At 53.4% G+C, this 23,378-nt stretch overlaps 1 protein-coding gene across 1 annotated transcript in view; it reads right to left on the reverse strand.

The window, feature by feature from the left end:
* Positions 1 to 369: 369 nt before the first annotated feature.
* LOC141247108 (coiled-coil domain-containing protein 93-like) overlaps positions 370 to 23,378 on the reverse strand; it is a 33,796-nt gene continuing 10,787 nt past the window's right edge. Inside the window, exons 10-15 of the mRNA XM_073669188.1 lie at positions 19,963 to 20,071; positions 16,190 to 16,272; positions 15,872 to 15,909; positions 798 to 882; positions 607 to 720; positions 370 to 519 (exon numbers count right to left, since the gene is read on the reverse strand). Of these exons, the coding sequence (XP_073525289.1) occupies positions 475 to 519; positions 607 to 720; positions 798 to 882; positions 15,872 to 15,909; positions 16,190 to 16,272; positions 19,963 to 20,071 (474 nt within the window). The 3' untranslated portion in view covers positions 370 to 474. The remainder of the gene's footprint in view (positions 520 to 606; positions 721 to 797; positions 883 to 15,871; positions 15,910 to 16,189; positions 16,273 to 19,962; positions 20,072 to 23,378) is intronic.

Consider the following 23,378-nt stretch of genomic DNA (forward strand, 5'->3'; position numbering starts at 1 on the left):
GAGCCGGCCCCTATGTAATGGAGGGGGCCAGTGCCCGCAGGAGACGTCAGAGCCGGCCCTGATGTAGTGGAGGGGGCCTGTGCCCGCAGGAGACGTCAGAGCCGGCCCCGATGTAGTGGAGGGGGCCTGTGCCCGCAGGAGACGTCAGAGCCGGCCCCGATGTAGTGAAGGGGGCCCATAGCCACAGCGTGCCCACAGCCGCTGCCGGCCCAAGTCTCAGTGTCTATACATTGGTCCCGATTTCCACGTAGACCCTTCCCCATGTAGCCAATATCCTGCTCCTTGCTCCAGGTCACAGACCGTTCGGGTGCCACATCTTGGTGCTTTGCCCTCAGATCTTTTCCGACAGAGCATGCGCTGGGACAGGAGGACATGGAAAAGCTTTATTAGCGGGTGACGGGAGCTGGTCATTAAATTTCATGTACAGTCATCTCACTGTAGATGTGTGATGGGCGAGCCCTGTACGGAGGGCGATCAGGGGGTGCGATCACGCAGCAGCACCTCATTCCTGCGACATTCCTAGAAACAGAAGAAATAAAGTTGTGGCCAGAGAAGACATCACTGGCCCAGGTGGCGTCCTACAGCCGCTGCTCTCGGGCCCCTCACCTCTTTGAACTCCTTCACAGTCTTGAAGTACAAGCGCTGCTTCTCCAGCATCTCCAGATACTCGTCGTTCAGCTGATCTCGCCTCATTTTATTTTCCTGCTTCTTCTTCTCCATCTGGAAAACACCAGATTGATGAGACCTCCGCGCTGGGGGTCTGACCCTTCACACCACTCCCCCAAATGTGCTCCTGCCTTATTCCTGTTATGTCTGATCCCGTCCACAATCTGCTCCATCTGCCGGAGGAACTGCTCCCGGGTGCCAGAGGAGGCCATCGCCCTAAGAAGACAATGGAGATTCTTGGGACTCACAGTAACATTGCTTTCTGGTAGTTTTGTTTGGGGACACAGGAACCAAGGGCTAGTCTGCAGCCCCCGGGAGGATGACACAAACAAGACGTCTTAAAGAGAAAGTGGTCTCCTCCCCGGCAGACGATTCCTCGTATATTACTTACCGGTAAGGTGTTTTTTCTCGCACAACGAGAGAGGTGATCGGCCCAGCAAGGACAGGAAACCTTCAGGATAAAAAGGACGGCGCGTCTCTCCGCCTCAGTGGATTACAGAGAGGACTCTCCGGTTAGAAGACATAATCTTATTAACCATAAACGAATCTCACCCATGTGAATACTTCAATACCCAGCAACCGGAAGGTGATCACCACAGAGATCGGGAGGGAATATAAAGGTGCCGTCGTGGGTTCCGAAAAAACACATTAGTGGTAAGTAATATATGTGTTTTTCTGTCACCCATGACGGCACAACGAGAGAATTACAGAGAACTAGGTATGTAAGTGAGGGCCCACGGCCTGCAGAACCCTTCTCCCAAATGTGAGATCAGAGGAGGCAGAAAGGTCAAGTCTATAGCGATTATAGAAAGTGGACGGAGATTACCATGTGGCCGCCTTACGTATTTGCTCAAATGGGCACGTCCGCCCTTTCTGCCCAGGAAGCAGCCATCCCCCGCGTAGAGTGGGCCTTCAGATTGTGAGGAGGATCTCTGCCTGATCCCATATAGGCCATCGTGATGGCTTCCCGGATCCACCTTGATCGAGTGCCTTTTGAGACATTCAATGCCTTTCGGGAGCCCTGAAAGGAGACAAATAGAGCCCTATCCTTCCTCCATGAGCTTGTGGATGCTAAATAATGTACAAGGCATCTCCTGACATCCAAGGTATGAAATCTTTCCTCCTTACTATTTTTTGGTTCAGGACAAAAGGGTGGTAGGGCCATCTCCTGAGACATGTGAAACTTAGACACAATCTTAGGTAGGAAAGCAGGGTCTGGTCTCAAAACCACCCTATCGTCTAGCACTAAGGTAAAAGGTGGATCTGCCGACAAAGCCTGTAACCCACTGCTGGGCCGTATAAGCTTTGTGAATATGCGGGGCTCCACTGCTAGGCCGTATAAGCTTTGTGAATATGCGGGGCTCCACTGCTAGGCCCCGTATAAGCTTTGTGAATATGCGGGGCTCCACTGCTGGGACGTATAAGCTTTGTGAATATGCGGGGCTCCACTGCTGGGCCGTATAAGCTTTGTGAATATGCGGGGCTCCACTGCTAGGCCCCGTATAAGCTTTGTGAATATGCGGGGCTCCACTGCTAGGCCGTATAAGCTTTGTGAATATGCGGGGCTCCACTGCTGGGCCGTATAAGCTTTGTGAATATGCGGGGCTCCACTGCTGGGCCGTATAAACTTTGTGAATATGCGGGGCTCCACTGCTGGGCCGTATAAGCTTTGTGAATATGCGGGGCTCCACTGCTAGGCCGTGTAAGTTTTGTGAATATGCGGGGCTCCACTGCTAGGCCGTATAAGCTGTGTGAATATGCGGGGCTCCTCTGTTAGGCTGTATAAGCTTTGTGATATGCGGGGCTCCACTGCTAGGCCGTATAAGTTTTGTGAATATGCGGGGCTCCACTGTTAGGCTGTATAAGCTTTGTGATATGCGGGGCTCCACTGCTAGGCTGTATAAGCTTTGTGAATATGCGGGGCTCCACTGCTAGGCCGTATAAGCTTTGTGACTATGCGGGGCTCCACTGCTAGGCCGTATAAGCTTTGTGAATATGCGGGGCTCCACTGCTGGGCCGTATAAGCTTTGTGAATATGCGGGGCTCCTCTGCTAGGCCGTATAAGCTTTGTGAATATGCGGGGCTCCTCTGCTAGGCCGTATAAGCTTTGTGAATATGCGGGGCTCCTCTGCTAGGCCGTATAAGCTTTGTGAATATGCGGGGCTCCACTGCTGGGCCGTATAAGCTGTGTGAATATGCGGGGCTCCACTGCTAGGCCGTATAAGCTTTGTGATATGCGGGGCTCCACTGCTAGGCTGTATAAGCTTTGTGATATGCGGGGCTCCACTGCTAGGCTGTATAAGCTTTGTGAATATGCGGGGCTCCACTGCTAGGCCGTATAAGCTTTGTGACTATGCGGGGCTCCACTGCTAGGCCGTATAAGCTTTGTGAATATGCGGGGCTCCACTGCTGGGCCGTATAAGCTTTGTGAATATGCGGGGCTCCTCTGCTAGGCCGTATAAGCTTTGTGAATATGCGGGGCTCCTCTGCTAGGCCGTATAAGCTTTGTGAATATGCGGGGCTCCTCTGCTAGGCCGTATAAGCTTTGTGAATATGCGGGGCTCCACTGCTGGGCCGTATAAGCTGTGTGAATATGCGGGGCTCCACTGCTAGGCCGGAGGGAAGAGCTCTGTACCGGAAGTGCTTGACGACTCCCTGTACAGTTACGGCCACTCTGAGGTATCTCTGAAAGTCGTGATGGATCGGCACATGGTAATACGCATCCTTTAGGTCCACCACTGCCGTGTAGCAGCCGGGGAATAGAAGGCTTATCGCTGATTTTATGGTTTCCATCTTGAATGATGCAATGTTCAGGAATTTGTTCAGGCCTTTCAGGTTGATGATTACTATGAATGAGTTGTCCGGTTTCTTTACAAGGAATAAGGGGGAATAGAAGCCTCTTCTTTCTTCTTGTGGTGATACCTCCCGTAAGACGTTCTTTTGAAGGAGACCTGAAATCTCTTCCTCCAGTGCCCACTGTTCCGGTAGAGAGGATCGTAAGGCAGTCCGGATAAATCTCTCTGGCGGGTTCCTCAGAAATTCCAGCTTTAATCCTGATTTTATCAATTTGAGGATCCACCTGTTGGAACAGATCCTTTCCCAGGCTGGAAGGAAGAGAGAGCCTCCCTCCCACCTGGGATAGAGTGTCATTTTGGGGGTTTGCGACTATCCTGGGAGGGCCCGCCGAATAAAAACCCTTTTCCTTTTCTGGAACGATCCTCCCATCTAGGTTGTTTTGTCGATGTTCTTCTGCGAGCAAATTTCTACCTCCAAAAGGACTATTTAGGAAATCCCTTCTGGTTGTCACCTGCCTCCTCAAGAATTGTGTCGAGAGGTACCGAAAATAAAATCTTCTTCACACGGAAGAGAACGTAGCTTTCCTTTTGCCTGTGTATCCCCCAGGCAACATTTCAGGCAGACTGCTCTACGGCCGGCATTAGACAGGGCCGCAGATCTAGCCGTCAATCTGGCGGAATCCGCAGAGACGTCCGATAAGAAGGCTGCCGCTCCTTTCAATACTGGTAGAGAGGCCAAAATGGAGTCCTGTGACTCGTTGTTCTTAACCTGGTCTTCTAACCTGTCTAACCAAACCATGAGGGATCTTGCGGTACAGGTTGCCGCTATGGCTGGTTTCAATGCCCCCACTGATGATTCCCAAGTACCCTTAAGGAAGGAATCTACCTTTCGGTCCAGTGGGTCCTTCAGGATCCCTGTATATTCAAAAGGGAGAGAAGATTTTTTAGAAGCTTTGGACACCGCAACATCCAGCTTCGGGGCTTTATTCCAGGAAGCGGTATCTTCCTCACTAAAGGGACATTTTTCCTTTTGAAGGAGGATGGAAGGGGACCTTTTTTTCTCCGGCCTATCTCACTCCTTATTGATAAGTCCCTGCACCTTATCGTTAATCGGAAATATGTTTCTTCCGATCCAAGGTACCGAACATAATATCTTGTACCGATTTTTTGGCCTTCTGGTCAACTAACCCCATTGTGGACCTGACGGCTTTAACTAAGCTATCAACACTCTCTAGGGGAAAACAATGACCTGTGCCTGCCTCGCTATCCGAAGAGGAAGAGTCAGTGGAGTCATCCAGCATTCCCTCCTCGGATTCTGAGTCTGAAAGGGTGGGTGGGGTTTTTGCTCTAGGGGTCTGGGACGCTTCTTTTGCCTGGGAAAACGATTTTAGCGATCTTTCCACCTCAGACCGAATAAGGGTTTTTAAATTTGCAGCAAAGTCCAGAGTTCCCTCCGAAATGGTTTCCTCAATACATGGCTGGCATAATCTTTTGGGCCAGTCTTTAGTCAGACCTCGTTCACACAGGGCACATACTGTGTACTTGGATTTCTCCGTACATTTCTTAGGGACATCCTGACCATATAAAAGGAGGAAGGAGAGCGAGAGAGACAAAACAGAAAAAAGTCTACATTAATACGTAGACTTTCACGTAGCTCACTCACCACCCACTAGATAAAAACAGGGTACCGGAACGGGAGGCAGGACGGTATCCGATACTTCTCCTCGGGAGACCGCGGAATCATCGATCCTGCAGGAGCTATGCCGGCTGGACCATGAATCCCTCTTGCTGCGTGTCCCAGAACGCCCACTGCTCCTGCTCTGCGGTGGACGCTGCTCCTGGGAGCGCTTCTGGCACCGAGGCGGCTGCTCCATCTCCTTGTGCTGCTGCAGCATGGTCTGCAGCTCTTGCGGTGGGGAGGGCTGCTGTGAGGCCATTATGGTGCACTGCGCCCCTGCCTAGCCAGTGATCTACCCTTAAGTACTCATTGTGCTAGGGAGATCACCGGCCGGCGTTCCCGCACCTTCCGGTACCTCCCCCTGAAAATTACATCTGGGGGTCAGAGGTTCCGGTGTGCATCATCGGGGCGCAACTTCCAGTTCGTCACTTCCATGCTGTGTAGGTGCCGCAAACCCCCGCCCGCACGCGAGGAGACCAAATGTCGGCGCCTTCCGCGGCGCTTCCAGGATACACGGGACTGGCCGCAGCAGAGACTGTGCCCTGCCACAACCGACCGGCCCCGGCAAGATAATCCTGCTGCTGTCGCCTCCGACGAGAAAGAAGGTCCACCCTCAAGGACAGGAAACCACTAAGGCGGAAAGAGGCGCCGCCCTTTTTATCTTGAAGGTTTTCTGTCATTGAAGGGCGGATCCCCTCTCTCGTTGTTTTTTCTGTCACCCATGACGGCACAACTTAAATACTTGACCGGGCAAGTGAGGGTGGGTGCGGTGTCCACCGAGGAGAAAGACATTTTACAATCAGGACCAAAAATCTTCATTTCTTGTTATCCCACCTGCTCCTGGAGTGGGGTAACAAGTACAATACTGTTACCACAGAAGTCTACGCACTTTCTGAAGCTGCTGCCTGGGCAACAACTGCCCACAGCACCCTTCTACCAAAACGAGCGTCTGGAAAGCAAAGTACGGACCCCGGGAAAGTTAGAAAAAGGTATGAACCGATGACCAAGTAGCTGCCTTACAGAGTTGCAGAACAGACGCCTGGTGACAGACGGCCTAGAAGACCCCAGAGCCCGCATAGAGTGCGCTCTAACCTTGAATAGGGGAGGTCTTGCCGCCACTCTAAATTCTTCAATAATGGCCGATCAAATCCTGAGAGGAATGGTCGCCTTATAGACAACCAGGCCCTTGCAGGGGCCTTATAGGATGACAAACAAGCGATGGCTGACAAGCAGAGCCACGCAGCTCTAAACACCCGAAGGATGAGAGGGAGGAGGGCAGAAGGATGGTCAGAGAAAGTCCTTGTTAAGGTGGAAAACAGAGACCACCTTAGGAATAAAAGGATGGAACTTGCCAGGATGAGCACAACAGGAGAGGGCAGCAATTTCTGAAGCCCACCTGATGGCGGCATCAGCTAGAAGGACAGCCCCCTTACAGGAGAGATGGGAAGGCAAAATGTGTCTAAGTGGCTCAAAGGGGAGGACGGCAGAGCCTCCAATGCAAGAGAGACCAGAAGGATCAAGGGATGGCAGATACGGCGGCCACTGTAGCAGTCGCTGAAATAGAGCAGCCGGGGGGCTCTGTGCTGTATATACTGTATATAGGGGTGCGGGGTGGCGTGGCTGGCTGTAGAGCTGAGCAGACACGTGCAGCGCTAGCTCCGCGCCTCCATTACCTGCATCGTGGCTCACAGGAACGCCGGAGACACAACTAAGTGACGTGGCAGCGTGTGGAGAGAGCGGCCTGGATAGATAGGTCGCACCAAGGGAAGAGAAACCGTGTCGGGTAAGACCCTGGTCTTCACGCCGGCAGGCAGCCAAATCCAAGATGGCGGTCGCGACTCACAGCACACAGCCACCGTTAACATGTGCTGCCTGCGCTCCAATCCAGTGCAACCAGGGCACACAATGTCTGTCAGCAAGCTGCAAAGCTCCACAATGATGCAGGAACACACTGAACCGCCTGCGGCTGTGCGCCCTCCCTCTGATGATGCAGGAACACACTGAACCGCCTGCGGCTGTGCGCCCTCCCTCTGATGATGTAGGAACACACTGAACCGCCTGCGGCTGTGCGCCCTCCCTCTGATGATGCAGGAACACACTGAACCGCCTGCGGCTGTGCGCCCTCCCTCTGATGATGCAGGAACACACTGAACCACCTGCGGCTGTGCGCCCTCCCTCTGATGATGCAGGAACACACTGAACCGCCTGCGGCTGTGCGCCCTCCCTCTGATGATGCAGGAACACACTGAACCGCCTGCGGCTGTGCGCCCTCCCTCTGATGATGCAGGAACACACTGAACCGCCTGCGGCTGTGCGCCCTCCCTCTGATGATGCAGGAACACACTGAACCACCTGCGGCTGTGCGCCCTCCCTCTGATGATGCAGGAACACACTGAACCGCCTGCGGCTGTGCGCCCTCCCTCTGATGATGCAGGAACACACTGAACCGCCTGCGGCTGTGCGCCCTCCCTCTGATGATGCAGGAACACACTGAACCGCCTGCGGCTGTGCGCCCTCCCTTTGCCAAGGCGACCAGTCACAGATACAGTAATGTTCAAAATACCCGCCGTCCAATATGACTGACCAGATCAATCACTGTTTGTGGTATAAATTCTATCACCACATGTCAGACAATTCACCAGCCGGTGCCGTAGATTGTAAGAAGTCCCCAGACTCCGCAGTCATCATCTGCAGGTTTCTGACTCTGTGTATGTGAATAATTAATTGTACGGGGGGGGTTCAATATAATAGCAGTGTGGAGGTCAATCAGTGCGGTCAATCATTCTGTGAGGAAACCGCTGTGAATCAGGTGGCCCTTATATAAGGGTGAAGCAGCACATGTTGGACATGCATTTCTCCTTGAAAGCCTGAGAAATATGGGTCGTTCAAGACATTGGTCAGAAGAACAGAGTACTTTGATTAGAGAGGGTAAAACTTATAAAGAAGTGCAGACAATGAACGGCTGTTCAGCTAAAATGATCTCCAATGGTTTATAATGGAAAGAAAAACCAGAGAGACGCGGAAGAAAACGGAAGACCACCATCCGAATGGATGGAAGAAAAGGCAGAATGGCAAAGGCTCAGTCAATGATCAGCTCCAGGATGATCACAGTCTCCAGTTACCTGTGAGGACTGTGACAGTTAGAAGACGCCTGTGTGAAGATGATCTCTTACCAAGAAGTCCCCGCAAAGTCCCACTGTTAATAGAAAGACATTTACTGAAGCGGATACAATTTGCCAAACAACAGATCAACTGGCCTAAAGAGAAATGGAGAAACATTTTGTGGGCGGATGAAAGTAAAATTGTTCTTTTTGGGTCCAAGGGCTGCAGACAGATCATCAGACGACCCCCAAACTCTGCATTCAGCCAAAGTACACCCTGCAGACAGTGAAGCATGGTGGTGAAGCATCATGATATGGGCATGTTTCTCTTACTATGGTGCCGGACCTATTTACCGCATACCAGGGATCATGGACCGGTTTCCATATATTAAAATACTTGAAGAGGTCATGTTGCCTTACGCTGAAGAGGATATGCCCTTGAAACGGGGGGTTTCAACAAGACAACGGCCCTAAACACACCAGTAAAGCAGCAAAATCTTGGTTCTAGTCCAGTAAAATTGAGGTTCTGGAGTGGCCAGTCCAATCCCCGGACCTTAATCCGATAGAACACTTGTGGGGGGACATCAAAAATGCCATTTGAGGCAAAGTCAACAACTGTGGGATGTAGTGAAAGCCTCCTGGGCTGGAATAACAGTGACAGGAGCCAGAAGATGGTTGACTCTATGCAACATAGATGTGAAGCAGCTCTAAAAAACTGTGGGTAACAACTAAATATTAGGATAGTGATTCACAGGAATGATAAATCCTCAAAAAGAGACATATTGTGAGTTTGTAAAGGCAAATGCAGACACTGCTGTTTATTAGAACAGAACAATGGTCATTTATTGTTATTTTCTGTTAAATAGTTAATAATTATCAACATTTCTCTTCACAGTGTGCAACGTTCCCAATGCTGGAAATAAAAACTAGTAGAAAGATTCTGTGATAACTTTGCTTTTGAACACTACTGTACCTGCAGTATCTACACCTAACCAAAGTGTGAACACGGCCCCAGTCACAGAAGAGAGCACCAATACCTACTGTAGAGAGACCTGCTCATCGATAGAGCGCACAGGATTCCTAAACCTAAGAGCGCTCCTAACACCGCACCGAGGGACGTGATCGCCAGATTGCACTTCTATCACTTTAAAGAGGCAGTAACCAAAGCAGCGACAGCCAATCAGGAGCTCCCAGAAAGATTCAGAAATGTGCTGGCGTTCACAAATCTACAATCACACTAACCAGGAGACGAGTACTCTCATCAGCAACCAAGATCCTGCGGGACAACCACGTCCTGTACAAGGTGGGACATCCAGTAAAGCTCATCGTATGAACGGAATCACACACACGTCCTCACATCTCCCAGGGAAGCCATGACCCTGCTCCAGAAATGGTCGCCAGCAGTGGTGGATGAGGACACGAGCTCACCTCTAAAGAAGAAGCCTCCGATGGTGAACAAAGAATGGACCTGACTCATCTGCAACCACGTCCTGTACAAGGTGGGACATCCAGTAAAGCTCATCGTATGAACGGAATCACACACACGTCCTCACATCTCCCAGGGAAGCCATGACCCTGCTCCAGAAATGGTCGCCAGCAGTGGTGGATGAGGACACGAGCTCACCTCTAAAGAAGAAGCCTCCGATGGTGAGCGAAGAATGGACCTGACTCATCTGCAACCACGATCCTGCGGGACAACCACGTCCTGTACAAGGTGGGACATCCAGTAAAGCTCATCGTATGAACGGAATCACACACACGTCCTCACATCTCCCAGGGAAGCCATGACCCTGCTCCAGAAATGGTCGCTAGCAGTGGTGGATGAGGACACGAGCTCACCTCTAAAGAAGAAGCCTCCGATGGTGAGCGAAGAATGGACCTGACTCATCTGCAACCACGATCCTGCGGGACAACCACGTCCTGTACAAGGTGGGACATCCAGTAAAGCTCATCGTATGAACGGAATCACACACACGTCCTCACATCTCCCAGGGAAGCCATGACCCTGCTCCAGAAATGGTCGCTAGCAGTGGTGGATGAGGACACGAGCTCACCTCTAAAGAAGAAGCCTCTGATGGTGAACGAAGAATGGACCTGACTCATCTGCAACCACGATCCTGCGGGACAACCACGTCCTGTACAAGGTGGGACATCCAGTAAAGCTCATCGTATGAACGGAATCACACACACGTCCTCACATCTCCCAGGGAAGCCATGACCCTGCTCCAGAAATGGTCGCCAGCAGTGGTGGATGAGGACACGAGCTCACCTCTAAAGAAGAAGCCTCCGATGGTGAACAAAGAATGGACCTGACTCATCTGCAACCACGTCCTGTACAAGGTGGGACATCCAGTAAAGCTCATCGTATGAACGGAATCACACACACGTCCTCACATCTCCCAGGGAAGCCATGACCCTGCTCCAGAAATGGTCGCCAGCAGTGGTGGATGAGGACACGAGCTCACCTCTAAAGAAGAAGCCTCCGATGGTGAGCGAAGAATGGACCTGACTCATCTGCAACCACGATCCTGCGGGACAACCACGTCCTGTACAAGGTGGGACATCCAGTAAAGCTCATCGTATGAACGGAATCACACACACGTCCTCACATCTCCCAGGGAAGCCATGACCCTGCTCCAGAAATGGTCGCTAGCAGTGGTGGATGAGGACACGAGCTCACCTCTAAAGAAGAAGCCTCCGATGGTGAGCGAAGAATGGACCTGACTCATCTGCAACCACGATCCTGCGGGACAACCACGTCCTGTACAAGGTGGGACATCCAGTAAAGCTCATCGTATGAACGTAATCACACACACGTCCTCACATCTCCCAGGGAAGCCATGACCCTGCTCCAGAAATGGTCGCTAGCAGTGGTGGATGAGGACACGAGCTCACCTCTAAAGAAGAAGCCTCCGATGGTGAGCGAAGAATGGACCTGACTCATCTGCAACCACGATCCTGCGGGACAACCACGTCCTGTACAAGGTGGGACATCCAGTAAAGCTCATCGTATGAACGGAATCACACACACGTCCTCACATCTCCCAGGGAAGCCATGACCCTGCTCCAGAAATGGTCGCTAGCAGTGGTGGATGAGGACACGAGCTCACCTCTAAAGAAGAAGCCTCCGATGGTGAGCGAAGAATGGACCCGACTCATCTGCAACCACGATCCTGCGGGACAACCACGTCCTGTACAAGGTGGGACATCCAGGCGTATCCACAACAGGAGAAGAGGAAAAAGATGCCGCCAGTTCTGCCGCAAAGGAGTACAACAACTACACGGGAGTAAGTCCCAGAAAACGGCTGCCTGCAGGCTCCCAGGCCTTTTGTAGTATCCCCACAAACTCCTCTTGGTTGGAAAAAGATCCAGCCACATGTCTACCACTTCTAAAGAGACCAGATTCACTGAAGGGGAAAGAACAGTCTCTACAGCTGAAACAAGACTACCCATCACGGGGGGGGAATTCTGACCTCTGTGGGGAAGGGAGGGGGGAAGGGGGGGGGGGAGTCTGACCTCTGTAGAGAAGGGAGGGGGGGGGGTCTGACCTCTGTAGAGAAGGGAGGGGGGGGGGGGTCTGACCTCTGTAGAGAAGGGAGGGGGGGGGTCTGACCTCTGTAGAGAAGGGAGGGGGGGGGGGTCTGACCTCTGAAGAGAAGGGAGGGGGGGGGTCTGACCTCTGAAGAGAAGGGAGGGGGGGGGTCTGACCTCTGAAGAGAAGGGAGGGGGGGGGGTCTGACCTCTGAAGAGAAGGGAGGGGGGGGGGGTCTGACCTCTGAAAAGAAGGGAGGGGGGGGGGGGTCTGACCTCTGTGGGGAAGGGAGGGGGGGGGTCTGACCTCTGTGGGGAAGGGAGGGGGGGGTCTGACCTCTGTGGGGAAGGGAGGGGGGGGGTCTGACCTCTGTGGGGAAGGGAGGGGGGGGGTCTGACCTCTGAAGAGAAGGGAGGGGGGGGTCTGACCTCTGAAGAGAAGGGAGGGGGGGGGTCTGACCTCTGAAGAGAAGGGAGGGGGGGGGTCTGACCTCTGAAGAGAAGGGAGGGGGGGGGTCTGACCTCTGTGGGGAAGGGAGGGGGGGGGTCTGACCTCTGTGGGGAAGGGAGGGGGGGGTCTGACCTCTGTGGGGAAGGGAGGGGGGGGGTCTGACCTCTGTGGGGAAGGGAGGGGGGGGTCTGACCTCTGAAGAGAAGGGAGGGGGGGGGTCTGACCTCTGAAGAGAAGGGAGGGGGGGGTCTGACCTCTGAAGAGAAGGGAGGGGGGGGGTCTGACCTCTGAAGAGAAGGGAGGGGGGGGGTCTGACCTCTGAAGAGAAGGGAGGGGTCTGACCTCTGAAGAGAAGGGAGGGGGGGGGTCTGACCTCTGAAGAGAAGGGAGGGGGGGTCTGACCTCTGAAGAGAAGGGAGGGGGGGTCTGACCTCTGAAGAGAAGGGAGGGGGGGTCTGACCTCTGAAGAGAAGGGAGGGGGGGTCTGACCTCTGAAGAGAAGGGAGGGGGGGTCTGACCTCTGAAGAGAAGGGAGGGGGGGTCTGACCTCTGAAGAGAAGGGAGGGGGGGTCTGACCTCTGAAGAGAAGGGAGGGGGGGTCTGACCTCTGAAGAGAAGGGAGGGGGGGTCTGACCTCTGAAGAGAAGGGAGGGGGGGTCTGACCTCTGAAGAGAAGGGAGGGGGGGTCTGACCTCTGAAGAGAAGGGAGGGGGGGTCTGACCTCTGAAGAGAAGGGAGGGGGGGTCTGACCTCTGAAGAGAAGGGAGGGGGGGTCTGACCTCTGAAGAGAAGGGAGGGGGGGTCTGACCTCTGAAGAGAAGGGAGGGGGGGTCTGACCTCTGAAGAGAAGGGAGGGGGGGTCTGACCTCTGAAGAGAAGGGAGGGGGGGTCTGACCTCTGAAGAGAAGGGAGGGGGGGTCTGACCTCTGAAGAGAAGGGAGGGGGGGTCTGACCTCTGAAGAGAAGGGAGGGGGGGTCTGACCTCTGAAGAGAAGGGAGGGGGGGTCTGACCTCTGAAGAGAAGGGAGGGGGGGTCTGACCTCTGAAGAGAAGGGAGGGGGGGGTCTGACCTCTGAAGAGAAGGGAGGGGGGGGTCTGACCTCTGAAGAGAAGGGAGGGGGGGTCTGACCTCTGAAGAGAAGGGAGGGGGGGTCTGACCTCTAAAGAGAAGGGAGGGGGGGTCTGACCTCTGAAGAGAAGGGAGGGGGGGTCTGACCTCTGTGGGGAAGGGAGGGGGGGGGTCTAACCTCTGTGGGGAAGGGAGGGGGGGGGTCTGACCTCTGTGGGGAAGGGAGGGGGGGGTCTGACCTCTGTGGGGAAGGGAGGGGTCTGACCTCTGTGGGGAAGGGAGGGGCGGGGTCTGACCTCTGTGGGGAAGGGAGGGGCGGGGTCTGACCTCTGTGGGGAAGGGAGGGGCGGGGTCTGACCTCTGAAGAGAAGGGAGGGGGGGTCTGACCTCTGTGGGGAAGGGAGGGGGGGGTCTAACCTCTGTGGGGAAGGGAGGGGGGGGGTCTAACCTCTGTGGGGAAGGGAGGGGGGGGGTCTAACCTCTGTGGGGAAGGGAGGGGGGGGTCTGACCTCTGTGGGGAAGGGAGGGGGGGGGTCTGACCTCTGTGGGGAAGGGAGGGGGGGGGTCTGACCTCTGAAGAGAAGGGAGGGGGGGTCTGACCTCTGTGGGGAAGGGAGGGGGGGGGTCTAACCTCTGTGGGGAAGGGAGGGGGGGGTCTGACCTCTGTGGGGAAGGGAGGGGGGGGGTCTGACCTCTGTGGGGAAGGGAGGGGGGGGGGTCTGACCTCTGTGGGGAAGGGAGGGGGGGGTCTGACCTCTGTGGGGAAGGGAGGGGGGGGGGTCTGACCTCTGTGGGGAAGGGAGGGGGGGGGTCTGACCTCTGTGGGGAAGGGAGGGGGGGGGTCTGACCTCTGTGGGGAAGGGAGGGGGGGGTCTGACCTCTGTGGGGAAGGGAGGGGGGGTCTGACCTCTGTGGGGAAGGGAGGGGGGGGGTCTGACCTCTGTGGGGAAGGGAGGGGGGGGTCTGACCTCTGTGGGGAAGGGAGGGGGGGTCTGACCTCTGTGGGGAAGGGAGGGGGGGGTCTGACCTCTGTGGGGAAGGGAGGGGGGGGTCTGACCTCTGTGGGGAAGGGAGGGGGGGGTCTGACCTCTGTGGGGAAGGGAGGGAGGGGTCTGACCTCTGTGGGGAAGGGAGGGGGGGGATCTGACCTCTGTGGGGAAGGGAGGGGGGGGTCTGACCTCTGTGGGGAAGGGAGGGGGGGGGGCTGACCTCTGTGGGGTGGGCATCTCTTGGGAAGGGGAACGAGTCCGTGATTGCCTCCCTGGAAAGACTGAAGGCGACCTGGACGATGAGCTGAACAGAGGCCGCGTGAATCGCCTCCGCGATCAGCTGTGCTGGTGTGGAGTAGCTGGAGGGTTCGACTCTCTCATGCAGCGGTCAGAGTCACAAGGGAGGTAGAGACCACAGGTAATCGTTTCACAACCGTAGCAAGGGTCTGGGAGACCCTTGGTGAAGTCCGATACGGACTGAGCTAAAGCCAGTAGCGAGGGAGAGCTACTGGGTCACCAAAGCTTATTAACTCCCTCCGATATGCCGGTGGTCATGGCCCATCAACCATACTGATGGACCATGCGGCAGAGCCCACCAGCCCGCACTAGAGATAATACGGAGCGTGCCAACACCGGCCCTCAGATTGGCTGGTAGACAGAGAGGAAAATACATCATTCCCCCACCCTCCCGAGGGAGCGCCGACTGCAGACCGGCCAGAGGGCCTAAAAATAAAAACAAATGTGCATATACACACACCAGCCCCAAGTACCCCCAAAACTGCCTCAAACCCTCCCGGACAGAGGAAAAGATGTCCCACAACCCACTTCGAAAAGGATCAACACCCAGAGGAGGAAAGGGGGAGAGGTAAACCATAAAACCAAATCCACAAGGAGGTGAAAGGAGCAAAGTGTGGAGGGGTGGACTGAATCCTTAGCCATGACCCCAAACACCGGAAGAAAAGAGAAAAAAAAAAGAACAACCGAAAAAACAATCAAGGGACTCAAGCGCAACACAGGGCCGCAGCCAGGGGCACAGTTAACTGTCCTGAAGAAGGAAGATCCAGTGTTTATGTGTTGGGAAGTCTGGACTCGAACTTCTGCTCCATGCAAACAGGCCAAGCTATGGTGGGTGGGCAGAAGTCAACAAGGCAAAAGGACCAAAATGCCCCAGGTACCTGATGGTCTACTGCGTCAAGGTACACGGTTCTGCCACACCAACGAGAGAGCATCCAGGCTGAACAGTACAGGCGGTACGCTCTGTGAACGAGGACACGGATACCAACCCGACTGATCATCTGAGATCTACAACAGAAACAGAGGTGAGCACCAAACCCAACCATCTGCCTCCAACTGGCCGGGGGCCCAACCCACGAGGCCGGGGGCCCAACCCACGAGGCCGGGGGCCCAACCCACGAGGCCGGGGGCGAGGAGTAGTCTGCTGGGGGAACCATCGAACTTTACATAACATGAACCATAGGTGGCAGCGGACTAACCAAAGGCTCCTGTGTCCCTCAATGACGCAACCAAGAAAACCATGTCCGTCCAGGATCTCGGACGTAATCGGAGGTACGGGGTCTGCGTTCATACTCACTGTTGGAAGTTGTCATGGATGGAATTCAGCAAATTCACCTGAAAGAGACAAGAGACGTCACAAGCCGCGGGATCCAGCAGGAAACGGAGGACTGCAGCAAACATAGGCCGTGGATGGCAAAAAAGCCAGGAAAGCCCACCACAACCACCCTCATCTTTACCACTAGCACTGACACAAGATGGACACGTTGCAATGGGATCATCCACACAAGGTGGTAGGAGCCAGCTGAGTGCTGTATGTACAGGATAGCCCCCATAACAGCGCAGTCACCAGCCGCGGGGTCTCCGTGAACTCTACCCCAGCCTCCACATCCCTCACCTCCTTCTCCAGATAAAGCTTCTTATCATCCAGGGTGTTGTACAAAGTGAAGAACTGCTTGGTCTCCTTGTGAGTGGCCGAGACTAAAAGACAAAAAGATCAAGTCAAAAGACAGCATATCCCCCGGCTCGTAATTGACGGACAGGACCTAACCCTTCCTCAGGATCCTTACCGCACACAAGCAGCTCACCAATGAACTCAGGAGAGGGGAGGAGGGAGATGATGCTGCACGGGACTCGTACACAGAACCTGTACTGTTAGGGGAGGAGGGAGATGATGCTGCACGGGACTCGTATACAGAACCTGTACTGTTAGGGGAGGAGGGAGATGATGCTGCACAGGACTCGTATACAGAACCTGTACTGTTAGGGGAGGAGGGAGATGATGCTGCACGGGACTCGTATACAGAACCTGTACTGTTAGGGGAGGAGGGAGATGATGCTGCACAGGACTCGTATACAGAACCTGTACTGTTAGGGGAGGAGGGAGATGATGCTGCACGGGACTCGTATACAGAACCTGTACTGTTAGGGGAGGAGGGAGATGATGCTGCACAGGACTCGTACACAGAACCTGTACTGTTAGGGGAGGAGGGAGATGATGCTGCACGGGACTCGTATACAGAACCTGTACTGTTAGGGGAGGAGGGAGATGATGCTGCACAGGACTCGTATACAGAACCTGTACTGTTAGGGGAGGAGGGAGATGATGCTGCACGGGACTCGTACACAGAACCTGTACTGTTAGGGGAGGAGGGAGATGATGCTGCACGGGACTCGTACACAGAACCTCCACTGTTAGGGGAGGAGGGAGATGATGCTGCACGGGACTCGTATACAGAACCTGTACTGTTAGGGGAGGAGGGAGATGATGCTGCACGGGACTCGTACACAGAACCTGTACTGTTAGGGGAGGAGGGAGATGATGCTGCACAGGACTCGTATACAGAACCTGTACTGTTAGGGGAGGAGGGAGATGATGCTGCACAGGACTCGTATACAGAACCTGTACTGTTAGGGGAGGAGGGAGATGATGCTGCACAGGACTCGTACACAGAACCTGTACTGTTAGGGGAGGAGGGAGATGATGCTGCACAGGACTCGTACACAGAACCTGTACTGTTAGGGGAGGAGGGAGATGATGCTGCACGGGACTCGTACACAGAACCTGTACTGTTAGGGGAGGAGGGAGATGATGCTGCACGGGACTCGTATACAGAACCTGTACTGTTAGGGGAGGAGGGAGATGATGCTGCACGGGACTCGTATACAGAACCTGTACTGTTAGGGGAGGAGGGAGATGATGCTGCACAGGACTCGTATACAGAACCTGTACTGTTAGGGGAGGAGGGAGATGATGCTGCACGGGACTCGTATACAGAACCTGTACTGTTAGGGGAGGAGGGAGATGATGCTGCACGGGACTCGTACACAGAACCTGTACTGTTAGGGGAGGAGGGAGATGATGCTGCACGGGACTCGTACACAGAACCTGTACTGTTAGGGGAGGAGGGAGATGATGCTGCACAGGACTCGTACACAGAACCTGTACTGTTAGGGGAGGAGGGAGATGATGCTGCACAGGACTCGTATACAGAACCTGTACTGTTAGGGGAGGAGGGAGATGATGCTGCACAGGACTCGTATACAGAACCTGTACTGTTAGGGGAGGAGGGAGATGATGCTGCACAGGACTCGTATACAGAACCTGTACTGTTAGGGGAGGAGGGAGATGATGCTGCACAGGACTCGTACACAGAACCTGTACTGTTAGGGGAGGAGGGAGATGATGCTGCACAGGACTCGTACACAGAACCTGTACTGTTAGGGGAGGAGGGAGATGATGCTGCACGGGACTCGTACACAGAACCTGTACTGTTAGGGGAGGAGGGAGATGATGCTGCACAGGACTCGTATACAGAACCTGTACTGTGAGGGGAGGAGGGAGATGATGCTGCACAGGACTCGTATACAGGACCTGTACTGTTAGGGGAGGAGGGAGATGATGCTGCACAGGACTCGTATACAGAACCTGTACTGTTAGGGGAGGAGGGAGATGATGCTGCACAGGACTCGTATACAGAACCTGTACTGTTAGGGGAGGAGGGAGAGAATGGTGCACAGGACTCGTATACAGAACCTGTACTGTTAGGGGAGGAGGGAGATGATGCTGCACGGGACTCGTACACAGAACCTGTACTGTTAGGGGAGGAGGGAGATGATGCTGCACAGGACTCGTATACAGAACCTGTACTGTTAGGGGAGGAGGGAGATGATGCTGCACAGGACTCGTATACAGAACCTGTACTGTTAGGGGAGGAGGGAGATGATGCTGCACGGGACTCGTATACAGAACCTGTACTGTTAGGGGAGGAGGGAGATGATGCTGCACAGGACTCGTATACAGAACCTGTACTGTTAGGGGAGGAGGGAGATGATGCTGCACGGGACTCGTATACAGAACCTGTACTGTTAGGGGAGGAGGGAGATGATGCTGCACAGGACTCGTATACAGAACCTGTACTGTTAGGGGAGGAGGGAGATGATGCTGCACAGGACTCGTACACAGAACCTCCACTGTTAGGGGAGGAGGGAGATGATGCTGCACAGGACTCGTATACAGAACCTGTACTGTTAGGGGAGGAGGGAGATGATGCTGCACAGGACTCGTATACAGAACCTGTACTGTTAGGGGAGGAGGGAGATGATGCTGCACGGGACTCGTATACAGAACCTGTACTGTTAGGGGAGGAGGGAGATGATGCTGCACGGGACTCGTACACAGGACCTGTACTGTTAGGGGAGGAGGGAGATGATGCTGCACAGGACTCGTATACAGAACCTGTACTGTTAGGGGAGGAGGGAGATGATGCTGCACAGGACTCGTATACAGAACCTGTACTGTTAGGGGAGGAGGGAGATGATGCTGCACGGGACTCGTATACAGAACCTGTACTGTTAGGGGAGGAGGGAGATGATGCTGCACGGGACTCGTATACAGAACCTGTACTGTTAGGGGAGGAGGGAGATGATGCTGCACGGGACTCGTACACAGGACCTGTACTGTTAGGGGAGGAGGGAGATGATGCTGCACAGGACTCGTATACAGAACCTGTACTGTTAGGGGAGGAGGGAGATGATGCTGCACGGGACTCGTATACAGAACCTGTACTGTTAGGGGAGGAGGGAGATGATGCTGCACGGGACTCGTATACAGAACCTGTACTGTTAGGGGAGGAGGGAGAGAATGGTGCACAGGACTCGTATACAGAACCTGTACTGTTAGGGGAGGAGGGAGATGATGCTGCACAGGACTCGTATACAGAACCTGTACTGTTAGGGGAGGAGGGAGATGATGCTGCACGGGACTCGTATACAGAACCTGTACTGTTAGGGGAGGAGGGAGATGATGCTGCACGGGACTCGTATACAGAACCTGTACTGTTAGGGGAGGAGGGAGATGATGCTGCACAGGACTCGTATACAGAACCTGTACTGTTAGGGGAGGAGGGAGATGATGCTGCACGGGACTCGTATACAGAACCTGTACTGTTAGGGGAGGAGGGAGATGATGCTGCACGGGACTCGTATACAGAACCTGTACTGTTAGGGGAGGAGGGAGAGAATGGTGCCGGCTTCAGACTGTGTAAGAGGGGAGCAGCGGATGCAGCAATCTGACATCATGGCAGGAGGCTCCTACCACGTGGAGATTTACGTCACCTCCACCACCAGTGGTACGGCCACCATAACTGCGGCCATGTACCATAAAACTACCTTGTCCATAGAGCTCGATAAATCTCTTCTGATATTGCGTCAGCTCCGCTCGACTTGGGACCTCGTCGATTTTGCGCTGTAGAATAGCGATTTCACGATTCCTTCGAGCCTTAGGACAACGAAGAGGATAAATAGTTTTTATATAAATATAGGACATAGGTACAGAGCAGAGATCAGAGGCATCTGGAGCGTGAGCGGCACGAGGCCATCACCACACTGCTGCGCCTGGAGAAGAGCAAGCGGTCCCAGGTCACACGAACGGGTGGTCCCAGCTGGTGGTCCCGTCACTGATCCCAACTACAGACTCATCAGAAGCAGAGGCGCCCAGGAAGCCTTCCCTTGCTGTTCTCTACAGCAGATTCTGAGAAACACCTTGCATTCCCCAGAATTAGGGAGGACCACCAAGACGTAGAGAAGAAAAAGACCACAGGGTGGACACCATGCAAGCGGCACAACAAGCCGTGCACTGCCCAGTCCACACCGCGTCATGAACCGCCCAGCCCGCGTCATGCACCGCCCACACCGCGTCATGCACCGCCCACACCGCGTCATGAACCGCCCACACCGCGTCATGAACCGCCCACACCGCGTCATGAACCGCCCAGCCCGCGTCATGAACCGCCCAGCCCGCGTCATAAACCGCCCACACCGCGTCATGCACCGCCCAGCCCGCGTCATGAACCGCCCAGCCCGCGTCATGAACCGCCCAGCCCGCGTCATGAACCGCCCAGCCCGCGTCATGCACCGCCCAGCCCGCGTCATGCACCGCCCAGCCCGCGTCATGCACCGCCCAGGCCGCATCATGCACCGCCCAGGCCGTATCATGCACCGCCCAGGCCGTATCATGCACCGCCCAGGCCAGGTCATACCAAACCTGTACAGAGAGGGGGACAAGGGAGATTATGTTGCAGGCAGCGCTGGAAATAAAGATTATTCCCTACAGAACTTCACTGACCAATGATGGGAAGGTGGAGAGGTGAAAGGTCATAATATAAGTGTATCCACACGCATATAGCATTTTATACATATCTACACGCGCATAGTAGATTATACAGTAGTGTCCAAAATAGTTAAGCACAGAATCTTTCTCCTAGTTGTTATTTCCGGCATTGGGGACGTCGCTCAGTGATTTCTAACTCACAACATGAAGAGAAATGTCGATAATTTTAACTACTTTACAGAAAATAACAGAAAATGACCATTGTTCTGTTCTAATAAACAGCAGTGTCTGCATTTGTCTTTATAAACTCACAATATGTCTCTTTTTGAGGATTTATCATTCCTGTGAATCACTATCCTAATATTTAGTTATTACCCACAGTTTTTTAGAGCTGCGTCACATCTATGTTGCATAGAGTCAACCATCTTCTGGCTCCTGTCACTGTTATTCCAGCCCAGGAGGCTTTCACTACATCCCACAGATGTTGACTTTGCCTCAAATGGCATTTTTGATGTCACCCCACAAGTGATCTATCGGATTAAGGTCCGGGTTTTGGGCTGGCCACTCCAGAACCTCAATTTTGTTGGACTAGAACCAAGATTTTGCTGGTTTACTGGTGTATTTAGGGTCGTTGTCTTGTTGAAACACCCATTGCAAGGGCATATCCTCTTCAGCATAAGACATGACCTCTTCAAGTATGTTAATCTATGCAAACTGGTCCATGATCCCTGGTATGCGGTAAATAGGTCCGGCACCAAAGTAAGAGAAACAAGCCTATGACGACACAGCTTCTAATCTTAATTAGCCAGATATGTAGATTTGTTAAGCCAAGAGAAATACACTATTGCTTTTGTGTTGACTTTAGAACTTGTGTGTTTTTTTGGTGCGTCAAGAAGGACAGACCAGTATTTGTATAACCCTGAATATTGACTTCTATTGGTCTGTGAACAATTATGTTTGTTACTTTGCTAATTACATATTGTACTAAACCAGCTAGTTGATGATTTACAAGAGCAACAACTATGTAAATTGATTAAATGCTCAAACAATAAGACCTGATCCCTGCACCTTTCCCCCTGACCTGAGACTGATGACCTTAGTCACATATGTAAATATAAAGAGGGTTTTTCTATCCTGTTACAAAGAGAATCAAAGATCAGTCCGTCTCTTCAGGACAGCAGATTGGTAGCATGGCTCCATCCAGAGAGAGACAGATTTGGATTCCAGAGGATTCCAGCCTAAGGGTATATGGCCCTGACTGGAAGGATATAGATCTGCTCCATTGACCATCAGAGAACTCATGGATACATTTGGGGAAACCAGGTTGGGACAATGAGGTCCCCTGGCCCCATAGATATGTTGTTTGAGTTGCTAGGTGGGACCCTCCAGTCACCTGGAATCCATGGAAACTCTCAAGAGGCCAGGGTGGGACCCTCGAGTCTCCTGGCCTTGTACCTAAATGGATTGTCAGTTTCTTAAGCTTGCAGCTACCTCCTCTCTGTGGGGGTCCGCCAAAGGCAGGGGGCCACTGGTAGAGGTAGTTGGCCCTGGAAGTCCCAAAGTCGCAGCTGCTTTATTTCCGGTGGGTCAGCGGAAGGGTGAGACTGTGTAATGTTGCACCATCTTGGGTATTTGTTGGGACTGTTTTATCTGTTTATTGTCTGTTTGGTCGTTCAGTAAAGTATTGCCTCACGGTTTATCCTAACCCTGTGTTGTGTGAGTAGTATTACACCCACGGAAGACCCCAGGTCTTCACAATGCCCATATCATGATGCTTCACCACCATGCTTCACTGTCTGCAGGGTGTACTGTGGCTGAATGCAGAGTTTGGGGGTCGTCCGATCTGTCTGCGGCCCTTGAACCCAAAAAGATCAATTTTACTTTCATCCGTCCACAACATGTTTCTCCGGTCCTCTTCAGCCCAGTTGATGTGTTCTTTGGAAAATTGTATCCGCTTCAGTACATGTCTTTCTATTAACAGTGGGACTTTGCGGGGACTTCTTAGTAAGAGATCATCTTCACACAGGCGTCTTCTAACTGTCACAGTCCTCACAGGTAACTGGAGACTGTGATCATCCTGGAGCTGATCATCGGCTGAACCTTTGCCATTCTGCCTTTTCTTCCATCCATTCGGATGGTGGTCTTCCGTTTTCTTCCGCGTCTCTCTGGTTTTTCTTTCCATTATAAACCATTGGAGATCATTTTAGCTGAACAGCCGATCATTGTCTGCACTTCTTTATACGTTTTACCCTCTCTAATCACAGTCCGCTGTTCTTCTGAACAATGTCTGGAACGCCCCATATTTCTCAGGCTTTCAAGGAGAAATGCATGTACAACATGTGCCAGCTTCACCCTTATATAAGGGCCCCCTGATTCACAGCTGTTTCCTCACAGAATGATTGACCTCCACACTGATTATATTGAACACTCCCCGTACAATTAATTACTCAGATACACAGAGTCAGAAACCTGCAGA

Source organism: Phyllobates terribilis, unplaced genomic scaffold (genome assembly GCF_046119375.1).
Source record: "Phyllobates terribilis strain yellow unplaced genomic scaffold, ASM4611937v1 Scaffold_2781__1_contigs__length_107266, whole genome shotgun sequence".
NCBI lineage: Eukaryota > Metazoa > Chordata > Amphibia > Anura > Dendrobatidae > Phyllobates > Phyllobates terribilis.